This window comes from Lithobates pipiens, unplaced genomic scaffold (assembly GCF_037356315.1).
Source record: "Lithobates pipiens isolate NorthernLeopardFrog02 unplaced genomic scaffold, aLitPip1_a1.2 Scaffold_19, whole genome shotgun sequence".
NCBI lineage: Eukaryota > Metazoa > Chordata > Amphibia > Anura > Ranidae > Lithobates > Lithobates pipiens.
This window is the reverse complement of record NW_027507764.1, coordinates 493,911,052-493,925,573: the sequence shown is the minus strand read 5'-3', so window position 1 is coordinate 493,925,573 and position 14,522 is coordinate 493,911,052. Positions and strand designations below refer to the sequence as shown.

General features: G+C 38.9%; 1 protein-coding gene across 7 annotated transcripts in view; it reads left to right on the top strand.

Moving 5' to 3' along the window:
• The window catches only part of RUNX1T1 (RUNX1 partner transcriptional co-repressor 1), a 208,730-nt gene that overhangs the window by 135,136 nt on the left and 59,072 nt on the right, over nt 1-14,522 (top strand). For all 7 annotated transcript variants that reach the window (XM_077493016.1, XM_077493015.1, XM_077493019.1 and 4 more), the window contains 3 exons: nt 790-927; nt 8,963-9,204; nt 14,415-14,504. In XM_077493016.1, coding sequence (XP_077349142.1) covers nt 790-927; nt 8,963-9,204; nt 14,415-14,504 — 470 coding nt within the window. The remainder of the gene's footprint in view (nt 1-789; nt 928-8,962; nt 9,205-14,414; nt 14,505-14,522) is intronic.

Genomic DNA, 14,522 nt, shown 5'->3' with positions numbered 1-14,522 from the left:
TAATAACACGTCTGGATCTTGCGTTGTCACACAGGAACCGCAGACTGTGAATTACACCAGCTTGCAATATTTACAGTAATTGGAATACACCTGTAATCCTTTTTCTTTTTAAGCTGCAGCATCAACTGGACTATTTGTGCATTTTCCCCCCTAATGAACAAGTATAAACAATCCGCCGCTGTGTAAACAAAGAAAAAGCTTTTTACTATGTGACATATGGTATTTATCCATTGTTGCTTTGGAATAAAACAAGAGAAAATAGGGTGGGAAATAGGGCCAGGCGACTCGCAGCGTTACACAGGCTCCTCACGTCTCTGAATATCACAACAAAAGGCAGCCGAGAGGGCAGCAGGTGCTGCTTACAAGGGGAGCCGGAGAGGAAGCGGATCGCTGCCAATAGCTCACCTGTAGGACACGGCATCAGGTTGGGGGTTTGTCGGAGCTGTCATATGGGGATTCATTACCGTCCTGCCTTTTCAATCCTTCCTTTCACATCCATACTTCCATACTTCCATTAAAGCTATTGAATTCAGCTGCTGTTATTGCTTCCTCTTGGAAGCATCTGTGCACATTGAATTTAAAAAACCTTAAAAAGATTATAGGATGGGGGGTTTTCACGTAAAATCCGTCTGGGGTGTTTTCATTTAATCGCAATAAAATAAATTGCAGCCGTGTTTTTAATGGAATAACGCTGATTGCTGGGGATTTTTTACTTTTTATGCCAGAGAGAAATATTTTGTATCGTGGAAATGATGGGTTACGTTTGTGTTTTTTTTTTTTTTGTTGCAGATCGTACTGAGAAGCGCTGCACGATGCCAGACTCACCTGTGGATGTAAAGACGCAATCCAGGTTGACACCTCCAACAATGCCCCCTCCCCCAACGACACAGGGAGCTCCAAGAACAAGCTCATTCACACCCACAACATGTGAGTAATCCTTTCATGGCAAATAACTCACTGCTTGTAATGATTATGGTTTTAAGTAAACTTGTTGTACACCTGGGCCATTCACATTGAGTTTATGATGGGAAAAAAACGTAGAAGCCAAGCCATATGTCAGAATGATGACTAGATCCAGAAGTATATGCAGTATGCAGCTTAATTTATATGCAAATCTTGACCTTTGCATTTTAGTAAGACTGGCCATACACTGATAGATTTATTTTATTTATTTTTTGCAAGCCAAATGAAAAATTCAACAGATTCCTCCATCCATGCTATACAGTTCGGCTGGACGAACCCTTCTGATGAGGTAGCTGAATACCCCAAACGGCAGCTGCATTTGATTGGATGCCGCCACTGATTGACCAACAATTTTCCGCCCGGTTCCTTCAATTTTTCAAGATATTGATTGGGAGGGGCCTGACAGGAACACCCCCTAAGTGTACAGCCAGCTTAGGTCTTTCCTCTCCCCATCATAATTCCCAAGTGTCCCTGTTGTTTAATGCAGTGGTCCTCAACCTGTTTTCAAGTACCCCCAACGGCCATGTTTTGGGAGCTTCCCTTAGATAAAATAGCTCTTATCAATACCATGTCATTGATTGATATTGATTTAAAGCAGGTGTGCAAAGTAAAGGAAAGCCTGAAAACATGGCCCGTTGGGGATACTTGAGGACTGAGGTTGAGAGCCACTGGTTTAATGCACCCCTTCCATAAAAAGGAAAGATGATCAGCTTGACTTTTTTGCAAAAGCTAAATTATGCATGCTTCAGTTGCCACCTGAGCAATTCAGTTTATGATGAAATATTGCATAATCTGAGATTATGTTCGCCAAAAAACTTATATTAGAATAGCTAGATATGGAAATAAAAACAGCTAAAATTATAAGCAGTGTTGGACTTTATAAGTCAAGATTGCAAATTTTGACTTGTTCAGTTTGTTGTGTTGTCTCCCTCTCACAAACCTCCCGATTGGTCGATTTAAATTAAAATACCAATAGGCCCCTTTCACACCGATGTGGTCGCCGACGCCCGCACCGCCCCAGTGTGAAAGGGGCCATAGGGAGGCTTAGATGAAGGAGGCAACAAGCTTCAAATCTGTATGACAATTGAAATTTGCATACAATGTGATCTGCCAATACCTTTGAAGGGTTTGGTTGCTATGATGTGCAATTTTCTTTTAGTTTCCATATACACCTATGTGTTGCAGGAACGTACACGTTAACAAGCCTGGTCTGTGCTTATGCATTATTTGACATGCTCAGCTTTAATTGCACATGTTTAGACAAGTTTATTTGAAAGGTAAACTTTAGTATACTTTTAGTGAGAATTCCAGCTTTTATTATGAAATAAATGCTTTATGTTAATATTTACTTGCTGTTTCATATTTTTATCTTTTTATCTTATATGCAGATATGTATGTTTTTACATTCCCTGATCATCTATACCTCTGTTAAATACATTTAGCATCTATGCTGGGTGACTGCTATGAGCTACAAGGTTCACAATTTGGAGAGTATATTCAGTTAAATGAGCCAGAGCAGACTGGTAGCATGCCAGAGGCCATATTATGCAGAGCATCCGACAATATGCATTATATAACTTCAATTTGTTGTATTTTGGAAATCTAAGTTTCCCTGCTGTCGACCTCTGTTATATAGTAATGAATGTGACACTTCTCACGTGTTGGGTCCTCATACTGGGTAGAACATGGCACTTGCCCCGTATTAATAAGATTTGCAGCCTGGTGACCATAAATGGAGATATTTTATCTTTTTTTTTTTTAATACAAAAAACTATCTTGGGTACAATGGTTTTGTGCAAAGCAGTCCCGATCCACTTCTACTAGGGTCCCTCGCCAAAGCTTCTGGCTCCTTCTCCTTGATTAGTGTCCCCAACAACTCGCTTGCTATGGGGGTACTGGTGCATGCTTGCTCCTGAGCCCTACTCTAGGGGACATAGAGCCACAGCTCAGCCACTCCCCCCTCTCTCTCCACATTGGCTCACTGGCTGTGATTGACAGTGGTGGGAGCTAACTGCTCCTGCTGCTGTCTCAGCCAATGAGGGGAGAGAGAGTCCTGGAACAGCCGGGATCCCGTGCACATCACTGGATTGGGCTCAGGTGAGTATTTAGGGGGCTAAGGGGGAGCAGCACACATGATTTTTACCTTCATGCATAAACTTCATCCTTTACAACCACTTTAAATTAGCCCACAAAAATATGTCCCTACCTTGAAATCTCCAGGCCAAAAGTTCCCAGTTCTTCCCTGCCATCAAGGTTCTACAGATAAATAATGTTAATCAAAATTCACACAAAAGTTCTAAATAAAATATGTGAAGGTCTTCTGGGAAGTAATGAACATTTTTGATCCCCTTCATATTTCAATTGCTGCTCAAATAATAACAGTAAATCCAAGTGATTGCCATCACTTTCATTTTAGCTGGTCACAGGTGGTACCTTTCCCTAGTGTATTCCTAGCCTAGATGCAGCCCCAGGGCCTAATGGACTCATTGTCACATTGAGTAAAAGATCGGTCCATGTGTTGATAGTAAACTCTTTTTTTGCTATGTTGCTTGCATGGTTAGGTGGTATAAAGTTTATACTTGGGTGGTTCAGTACTTGGTTTATTTGCAAATAGATATTTATTTTGTGAATGGTTGGTGAGCATGTGGCACATCCAGTCTGTAATTTACATCATGCATTTAAAAATTTGTTAACCCTTTTGTGACCAGAGTTTTTTGATTCTTAAGCTTGCGTTGGATCAAAAGTCAGCAAGGTCAGAAAAGACCAACTGCATTGTGATCCATCGATGATCATCCCCACTTAAGAGAAGTCGATCTAATGTTTGGCTTCTCTTGAATGGGAATGCTGAAAGAATTTCAGCCAATTGGCTACAGCATTGATCAGTGTATTCTGACAGCGGAGAAGTCTACACAGTCTGAATAACGCAGCTCAACAAGGGGGTTCCTCCATCCACCTCCCTTGTAAATCAACCCTATTGTTGTACATTCCTAGTTCTCTGTTGTAAGGTTAACTAACGTTCTTATGGCAGGGTCAATTTTACATTTGGGCATGTAAAGTCAAACTGCGATCACAAAGCGAATCTCCACTTTTTAAAAAAAAAAAACACAATGCTCTCCAAGCCAGTTATATACACTGAAAAGCTTTATGGCCAACTTAATTTCAGATTCTAACCTACTTGTATTCGGACATATTAAAGTGGAGCTCCACCCAAAAGGGGAAGCTTCGCTTGTTTGCACCTTGCCCCCCTGCACTGCTACAAGTGACATTTTTTTGGGGAGTGAAGGGGGAGCCACGGGGAACTGAAACAGAAGTTTGACCCTCCTCCTTCCCCCACAATCTTCTGGGACACATCACAGGTCCTGAAGACTACGGGACCATTCACAAGGCGCAGCACGTGCATTAGGAAACAGGCTGTGAAGCCACAATGCTTCACTTCCTGTTTCCCTTACTAGAAATGCAGACGCCTGCACCTGCACTTGAAGCCAGTTGAAGAATCGGCTCGGGTGAGGACATCACAGGATCCCTGGACCAGTAAGTGTCCTTATATTAAAAGTCAGCAGCTACAGTATTTGTAGTTGCTAAATTTTATTGTTTTTTTCTGAATTTGCCTGGAGCTCCTCTTTAAGATAGGCCATAGGAGTAAGTGCGAACTGAGAGGTTATATCTGCTATAATTGAGTCCAATTGTGATTGGAGAAAAATATGTATCCTGAGTACCCCTGAAGACACATAGCCAGTGTATTCCTAGAGAAGGACACTGTGGTAATCTTAAGCACAGTGCTTAGGATGTATGAAACTTTTCTACAGCTGCCCACACACCATAGCAGCTTCCAAAAGCAGTGGAAGCCAAATGCTAAGCCTTTCTGAAGGCAAAAATACAACAATTTGGGTTGGTATTGGCTGCTACCTTCCACACTCCCTTGTTCTTATTGGCCAATCACTATGATGGACTGCTTTATTAGCCATTAGGAATCTGAAAAGGGAAGTAGGAAATGATAAGGTTGCATGTATGCACAGGCACCCCTTTCCCCTGACTCTTTACATCCTCTAAGCTATGTATACTGCCTCTTTAAGCTTCCTATACATGGTCACATTTTTCATCATTTACACAAATCTGTCCAAGAAATGGTCTTTCTTGCAGGGACTACATCACATTATACTATTATTATTATTTTTTTACAAATTGTTTTTCGAGAGACACCACCAGTAATTTTCCCCACTTACCTCACCTAGGTGTTGCAGGCAAGAATCCTAACTGTCTCACTGCTTGAAGAAATCAGTATTTAGCCAATATATGGAGCACAGTTTGATTCTTTTCAACTCATATTGACTCGTATGCACAATTTTCTACCTTGAAGATGCTGACAGACTGCACATATCTTGTCGCTGGCACAATACCTAAAGACTTAATTTCAAAAATACCCTTCCTCATCATTCATCGTCATTTTTCATGTAATGGCTTAAAAAATGAGGACATGGTATTTCTTACTGAAAAGCATACACAGAATAGAAACCATCGTTTTCTATAGCATGAAACTGCCCGGGTCTAGAGAAACAGCTCTGCTCTGTTTACCCATGAGCCTGTGACTGCTGTATGAATGACATCATCATGAAAATTGTAGAACTATAGGATGGTAACTACCCCACCAATTTGTCATTGCCGCCTGTTTGGGCTGTAAACATGATTGCTATATTTAGGATAAATTGTGCAAATGGTTTGCTGTGAATAAATAGATGTTTTATAAAGATACTTTGATGGGACATTCAGGAGAGTATATCCTGCTGGTTTAATGCCGCTGAAATGGCTAGTCAAGCCTCATGAATTGGAAAATTATGAATTGTATGCTGTGACATTCAGCTATTCTTTCTGGCAAAGGGATGCACTTTAAGACATTGTTAGAAACTTGGAGTCTTCTAGGAAATCATACAGACTTATAACAGCGTTGTTGCCTATAAGATATGGATTTTACATTTGCCGACTAAAGATATTTATAAGGGCTAAAGATGAAATACAGTTATATACACTAGCCTACTTATTAAGTCAAAATTAAAAATGTGACTAGACATTGAAAATATGTCAAATATGGAGTTTGTTATTTGAGTGTTTGCTATGTTAATAAATCCACATAGTGCCCCAGTGGCAATGTCTACTGTGCAGTAAATGTGGCACCCGTATTTACAGCTTATGGGCCTCTTGGCTTTTTGGGCTGCATTATAGCAATAACTGGATGTAGAAAATCTGCACCAGTCATTTGATTTTTATCCACAACTTCACCAAGTGCATCAGAGGTGTGTCAGTAGATGTATCCCTGGCACCATCATGGCACAATTCAATATTCAGTGAATGAGCAGGTAACCAGCGATGCTGAAAAACTGAAACAGAGAATAGTGGTGTCACCTGTCTGGTTATGCAATGTGGTGTACATTTGTGAATCGTAAGATTGTTGGAGCAGAATTAGAAACCTTTTGCGACAAAAGACAGTTCAGGTATCTGCAACTGGATTATTGTTGGATTAGAGGTAAACCACTGGAACCTACGGTCAAAGAGTTCAGTTGCGCCTGTTATTTGGACCTGGGCTGCACAATTTCTGGAGTAACAGCTGAATGTACTAGTTCTTTACCAACGTGGTGGGGCGAGAAGCACCTAAAACAAAGAGGGGACGTCACCCAGAAGTTAACTCTGGAGCTAAAATGGTGTTTTGTTTCCAATTATTTTAGAAGCTGTGAAGAAGGGGGTGCACTGATCTCACATTGGTTGTATTTGACCTGATATTGGACTTTCAAATCTGGTGATTCTTTGTTGGTTTTTAGCTGTGTATTTAGCTGCCTGGAATTTATCTTTAATTTGAAAGAAAAACATGTAAATGTTAATGTTTAAAAAAATTAAATTCATACATTTTAAATACATATGTACATAGGGGCAGGCATATTTACCCATTACATATGCATGCAGTGCTTCCTTCTGTGTAGTACTCTGCAGTGTTTGTGTTCTACAACTACTCTTACGGACGTAATAATTTACTGATGTTTATTTCCTCCCCCACATGCCCCTTCCCCTGATTTTTCTGTCAAAATATATGACACATCTATCAGTCCATCCCCACATGCCAGGGTTCTAGGGGTAACCTTGGATTCTGAACTGTCCTTTCAGGCCCACATCCAATCCCCGTCGCAATAATGCCACCTTAGCCTCCACAACATTTCTAAAATACGCCAATTTAACTAATAACACCAAGCTTCTGATTCACTCCCTGGTTATCTCTCGCCTCGCAAATCCTTCCTCATTGGATTATCTTTACATAGACTATCCCACCTCAGTTCATAATGAATGCCACTGCAAGACTCATCCACCTTACCAACCATTCAGTGTCCTCCACCCCTCTCTGCCAATCCCTCCACTGGCTTCCACTCACTCAGCAAATAAAATTCAAAGTACTAACAATAATTTACAAAGCCATCCATAACTCTGCCTCCAGCTACATCACTAACCTATCCCAAAAATACCAACCAAGCTGCTCTCTTTGGTCATCCCAAGACCTCCTGCTCTCTAGCTCCCTTGTCACCTCCTCCTATGCTCGCCTCCAGGATTTCTGCAGAGCTTCTCCCATCCTTTTGAACTCCCTACCCCAATCTGTACGACTGTCCCCTAATCTATCCATCTTTTGATGATCCCTGAAAACCCTTTTCTTTAAAGAAGCCTATTCTGCTTCTAACTAATACACTGTTTTACTTCCTCCATCAGCTTCTCCCCCGCAGCTATTACCTTTTGTATCAATTGACCCTTCCTTTTAGATTGTAAGCTCTAATGAGGGGGCCCCTCTGATTCCTCTTGTACCAAATTTAATGTAACTGAAATGTCTGCCTTCATTTTGTTAAACGATGTTAAACTGTTGGCGCTACATAAATCCTGTATAATAATATAATAATAATAAAATACTCAGGTTCTTGTTGACAGATCCTGAGTAAAATGTTCTGTAAAGACCTTGCATAAATGTGTATACACATGTAAAATTCTTCTTTATTGGCAGTGTGTATAATATGTGTGTCTACGTAAACATGCATAAACACGTGTGTGCAAATTGCTGCACTCAAACGTAAACATTTCTATTTTTGTTTTTACGTCTGTGTACTCATCGCTGTATTACTGATCTTTATGCAGCTGTGTGCCATAAACAACAATCCATCTATATCCAGATCAGTAGAAGAAATGTTTTTTTTTTTACTCCCGAGGTCTTATTAGTCTAATTGGCCAATAGACTCTCTGGGGTTGATTTACTAAAGGCAAATAGGCTGTGTGCTTTGCAAGTAAAATTGCTCTCATTTTCCGCAGAGCTTGGTGAATGTGATGAAGTTTTTCTTGGTAAAGAATACGCAATCAGGTGCAAGGAAAAAAAATAAATGTTTTGCTTGCACATGATTGGATGATGGAAATCAGCAGAACTTTACCTTGTTCACTAAGCTCTGTGGAAAATGAGTGCACCTGCACTTGCAAAGTGTGTATAGTCTATTCACCTTTAGTAATTCAACACCTGTGTGTAGCATATTCTTTTATCTTAGTAGTCATAGTGTAATGGTGCATAATTGTATTATCTGAAGTACAGTAGCCATTATTTGATTGTGAGAATGCTGTATATAAAACAACTTCATGAAAATAGGAGAAAGGCAAGCAAATAAAAACGAATATCCTATAAACCTAACAATTGTATGTACCAAAACATGCCTTCACTGAAAATACATTTTATTTTCTCTGTACTTGCCCCCTTTTGTTCACCCCTCTTTTTGTTTTGTAACATATGCCTTTGTAGTTTTTTTTTAATGTCTATTCCATTATTTTCAAATGGGAGTTAAGTGTTTAAAAAGATACATGCCCAAGAGGTTTTTACTTCATTGAGATTTTAATATGTATTAATGTTCTAACGATATTAATAGTAAGTAAGTAAAAGTAAGTAATAGTAAGTTTACTAGAAGTAACCATTACGATGTTCTGCTTTATTCAACAGTAACAAATGGCACAAGTCATTCACCAACAGCACTGAATGGAGCTCCATCCCCTCCTAATGGCTTTAGTAATGGACCTTCGTCCTCCTCCTCTTCCTCGCTGGCAAATCAGCAGTTGCCTCCAGCATGTGGTGCACGGCAGCTCAGTAAATTGAAGAGATTCCTTACCACATTACAGCAGTTTGGCAATGACATTTCACCAGAAATTGGGGAAAGAGTCCGCACACTTGTGCTTGGATTAGTGGTAAGAAAATTGACACAGTCCTTGTTTTGTATGAGTTGCATGCAGAGATGAGCCATCCATGGCAGGACTTCAGACCATGGTGTTCACGTTTCAAATAAAGAGCATACCTGCATTAAATCATTTTATGTCATCCGTAAGAGGCTCAGGCATGAGCACAGATGTAAAGATCTTCCAAATTGGGCAACATATACATTTTTTTATTCTGTGTGACAGATTGGTTCACTGCAGGTTTAATTATCTAATAATTGCTCTGCGTAAGGATATATCAGCTTTGAATTCTGATCAACCACCATCTACTAACCATCTGGTAATGATCAGGTAGTGAATAACCAAGATGATAGATTTATGTTGTATTATCCATTAAAGTTTTGTAAATCCCTTGTTTTGGTGATGGAAAAATTGCATTGCTAGAATAGAGCATCAAATTGCCAAATATTATAGTATATTATATGGTTGAGTAATCGGTTGTGTTGGTGTGGTCAGACCACACACAGTGGTTATAAAATAGCCACGTATATATGCAAGTAATTAAGTCTATACAGCAATACTTCCAATTAATCGCAAGTGTTTGGTTATTTTTTACCTCCGATGAAAAGGAGATTATGCTATACAGTTCCATGAAAAGTCATCTGTTTGAGGGACAGAAGCATAACTAAGAAGAATTGTGAATTTACAACCAATTTTTCTTTTGGATGCGTTGTGTGTGAAAGCTTAAAACCTCTGCCATGTTTTTATTGTTATGCAGAAGAATAGACAGGGCGATCGATTCAGATTTTCTAAGGGTCACTGAAATGGTTACTGGTCAACTCTGGTTTGACAGCATTCAACAATGAGCCTTGGTATTTGCAACAGACAGATAACAATGCAAGCCTTAAGTCTTCGGTGAACAGAATTTCATTTCAAGACAGTGATCATCATGTATGTGTTGTACATTTTTCTAGGATTAACATGTTTCTTCAAATGAGACACTTAGAGGGATCATAATTAACATATAAAGATGCCCTTATAGGGTCAAGGAAAGCCCTTTTTAAATATGGGCAGGCTACTTACTGCCTTTGGTGCACATGGATAGGCAGATTTATTGCTGCCTGTTATTGCCAATGGGATATTTTTTAGGGTATATTCTTCCTTAGATCTGTGGGTGTTGTCTTCTGATAAAGTTTACTAACATCTTTTGGCAGGCGTCACAGTATATTTGTAGGGCACACAGTAGGAGGCCATTTGAAGCTACCAGCATTCAACCACGAGCGGCTAGGAAAAAGTGACGAATCAATTGTAAAAAGCTCCAACTTCAAGAAATGTCTCTTATTATTTTATAATTTTGAACACTAAGTGTGCACAAGATTCTATAGCATTCAAGTTAAGCCAGTTTGTTCCAGGAACCAAGAAGGATTTAGGTTCAAATGCTGTAAATGATAAAAAGAAAAAAGGTTAATAAAAGGAAAGTGTCATCATTAGTATAATATGCACCTTGGCTACCTGGCTTTCTGGGTTTGTCTGTCCTCGATTGAAATGTTTTATTCATTTACAAGTCTGAATGAATCTAAGATGAGCCACCCCCATTACAAAACATGAAGAAAATAGGTGGAGCTGCTACACCATCAATGGCCTGTTTAACTGGAAACAAGAGATACCTTGTAGTCCGCAGGCATTTATATGCATGGTTACATACTTATTCTTGTGAAAACCTTGAAACAGAACATAAAATACAGGACTTTCAATTTTTAATTAAAAAAAAATAATATAAAATTGACAGATGACAGTAACTAAATAATGAAAGGTACAGCCTATTCACAGCTCCATGTTGTAGAACAAGGAGAAATCCATACACATTATTGCTGGAATATGTTTAATTACTGGCTGCATTGTGTTATTCTGTTCTGCATTGTGTCCAAGATTACATCCTTTCTTATGAATAGTGAAATGATGTGCTGACAGATTTATGTACTATACAGCTTCTTTCATCAGATAACACATTTAGAGTATGCAAAGAAAAAAGAATTAACAGGCGATAAGTAGTAAAATACCTGTAATTGAATGACCCTCTTCTGGCTTTGATTTATTTTTGTAATCTTAAGGAAGTAGATATATGTGACAACTTAACAGAGTTTTGGCAAGTATACATTTAAAGTGCACTTACTGTAAAGTATAACCATCTCCTTATCAACAACGAGTATAGTGTCTAGTGAGTTATTTTTTTTCTTCAACCAGAAATACAAAAAAAAAATATTGGTGCTGTGGAGTGCAGCTCCTCATGGATTAACCTGCCATTTTCCATTTAAAGCCAGGCCTGGTGACCTAAAGGAGGGGGATTGGCAAAAAAACACACATTTTCATTTCTTTTCTTGCCCCTAGTAACATCGCTGTAAATGATACTGCTAAACCCATTGGTATTCAGGGCTATATTTACCATAAGACTCAGAAGGCCCGTGCCTGTAGTGTCCGAAGATAAGAGGTTCCTTTACATTGCATAGATATCTGCTACACTCACTCAAAATAGTCATCTTTTATAAGTTTATTTGTTACCTGTTAGGTTAAAAAAAAAAAGTATAATATCTATCTATCTATCTATCTATCTATCTATCTATCTATCTATCTATCTATCTATATATCTATCTATATAGATATATATATTATGTATATATTATGCTGTATATACAAAGAACAGATGCCCCTAGCAGAGAGAGGCTTTGTATGCCAAATGTGTGCTTTAGAGGCTCCAGTGGTGGAAATTTGACCCTGCCCATAATGGAGGATTTTCAGATTAATCAATTACTGTATATACAGTATTTTGCTTTTTACGGAATCTGCTAATTTTTCAGTTTCCATATATTTGATGTAGTCCTTTCATAAAATTATATAGTGTTTTTAAAAAGCATTTTTGTGTTTGTGTAGCAGGACATGTAGTCCTATTGTAGGCTTAGCTATGTGATACCCTGAGGCAATCAGTCTAGCTTTTGGCAAATATGTTTTGGTATTAAAAATTGGGTGTTCTCAGTTTCCCCCACCCTCTTGTCCATGGTCCCTCTATACCTTGCCCCAGTCTAACCCCACTTACTAAAAGATGTGTTAGTTAAACTTCACCCCTGTGAGGTCATATCTGCTGTTCTGTTCTCCCAAAATAGGGGCAACATGGAGAACACTCCTCGTACTTTACAGGTATAAAAACGGGTGCACTGCTGGAAGTATAGGTCCTTAGCCTTACTAGTAGCGGTCATATATCTAATCTTGCTTGCAATGATTGGATGAGGCTCAGCCATGTAGCACTTGCCTATGAGATAATATAAAATGTTTCCAAGCATGAAAGCAAGTCTTTATCATTGATTTGTAAGGATAAAATCTGTATATCTCCCTGCACAGTATTGTCAGCTGTCCCTAGCAGTTACAACATACATTGACAATACGGCTGCTGTGAGCCCACCCTTTTATAGAAAGGGGTCTGGGTTATTTATTTTTTCAAGTTATTGGTGCTTATGATTAAGCTGACCAGGAGAAAAGGCTATAGGTTGGTCCTTTTTTTATGATGGCGAGCCAACAAACTATTTGGCCAAAAGTTTAATATTCGCAAAAATGTGTAAATTCTGAGGATTTATGGGGAATCTATGGTAGCAGTTCATCCTTTATTGATAGTTTTTTTAGCTTGTTGGATTATCTTCTTTTTTTTTTTATATATATATTGAGCTGCAATATTTTTGTGGAGGAAACATAGAAAGTATTTCATGGCTCATACAGCTCTAAACCCTATTAGCAGAGTCAGAAGAATTCTGTGCAGGTCCCAACAAAGTGCCAATGCAATGTAGGTGTGAACAGATGTCTTACTACTCATTGGTGTTTATTTAATAGAACTGTAGAGTGCAAAATCTGCTGCAGCTATGCATAGAAACCAATCCACTTCTAACTTCAGCTTGTTCAGTCAAGCTTTGACCAAAAAAAAAGAAAACCTGCGAGCTGATGCAAAGCTGCACCAGATTTTGTACTCCCCAGTTTTAGTAAATCAACCCCATTGTTCTTGTAGAGACATCCACCAGTCATTGGCCAGCCTATATCAACATGTATTAGCTATTTATCAGGCCGTGTCCAAATATCATGATGCTCAAACATTGGCAAGATGCAATAAAGCTGGCCATACACCAGCGTTTTGTTACACATTTTTCATATTCATATTTCATATCAACAAACTGAACATTTGTTCAGTTTTACAGTGGTTAATGGGGCTTGGGGAAAAAAAAAATCACACATATATGTTAATTAGACCTGCTTACTACATCTGGGATTCTGTTAAAATAGCAAGTCTGGATAAAATTTTAAGGGGTTTAGAATTAAATGTGTGATTATCATTAAGCTCTATATAAGGTGCATTTTGCTGGAAACTGCATCAAATATGCAAAAAGCAGGACTTCTAACAAACCACTTCTGCAATGCACCCAAAACATAGCACAAAAAAGACAATGTGATCTTTCCGGTTCTTTAGCCTTGTTGTATACACCTGCTAGAGTTATTGGCATGCCTCAGTATTCCGAATTTTTTGTTTTACTGCTTGTTTAAGTCTAGGGGGTGAAAACATTTTACTTACCTGATCCTCTGCTTTCCTGTAAGACGATGCTCCCCCATGCTCCAGTGGTGGACTGTCTCTATGGACCCTGTATTGGTCTTGTTGACTTGAGGACCTTAGACCAACGGGGCATAGGGGAAAAGACGGTAGAGGAACTGGTCTAGCAGAATGGATGAGTGGGGAATCAGGGAAATACATTTTCTTTTCGATGCCTTCTAGACCTAAACGAGGAGTTAACTCTGGAAGTATGCATTGAGGAATTTTCACATTTCCCGAGGTGGGCTTTAAATTTTGCACAAGCATTTTCCACATTTAGCCCTTGTTCACGCCGGTGCAATTTGTCATGCAATTTTACAGTTCCAAAGACTTCTGTTAAATGAAGTAGGAAGCTGCAATGAAATCGGCAGTGCAAATCGCATTGATCTGTGGCTTTGAAATCACGCTGAAGTAGCGCAATTTCAAAGTCACATCATTGTGAATCAGGGCTTAGACTTAACAGTCCCTTCTACATTAAACAAATAAAAATGTCCACTTCATTCATTTAAGACTTATATGTGCCTCTCCTGTAATATTTGTCTACTGCTAACCTTTTGAATATGATGACAATCTATTAAACTACATTTTTCTCTCTTATTCATTTTTTTCCACTACCAAACAGAATTCTACGCTGACAATTGAAGAATTTCATTCCAAACTGCAAGAAGCGACCAACTTTCCACTGCGACCCTTTGTCATCCCATTTTTGAAGGTATTGCACAGTTCATTG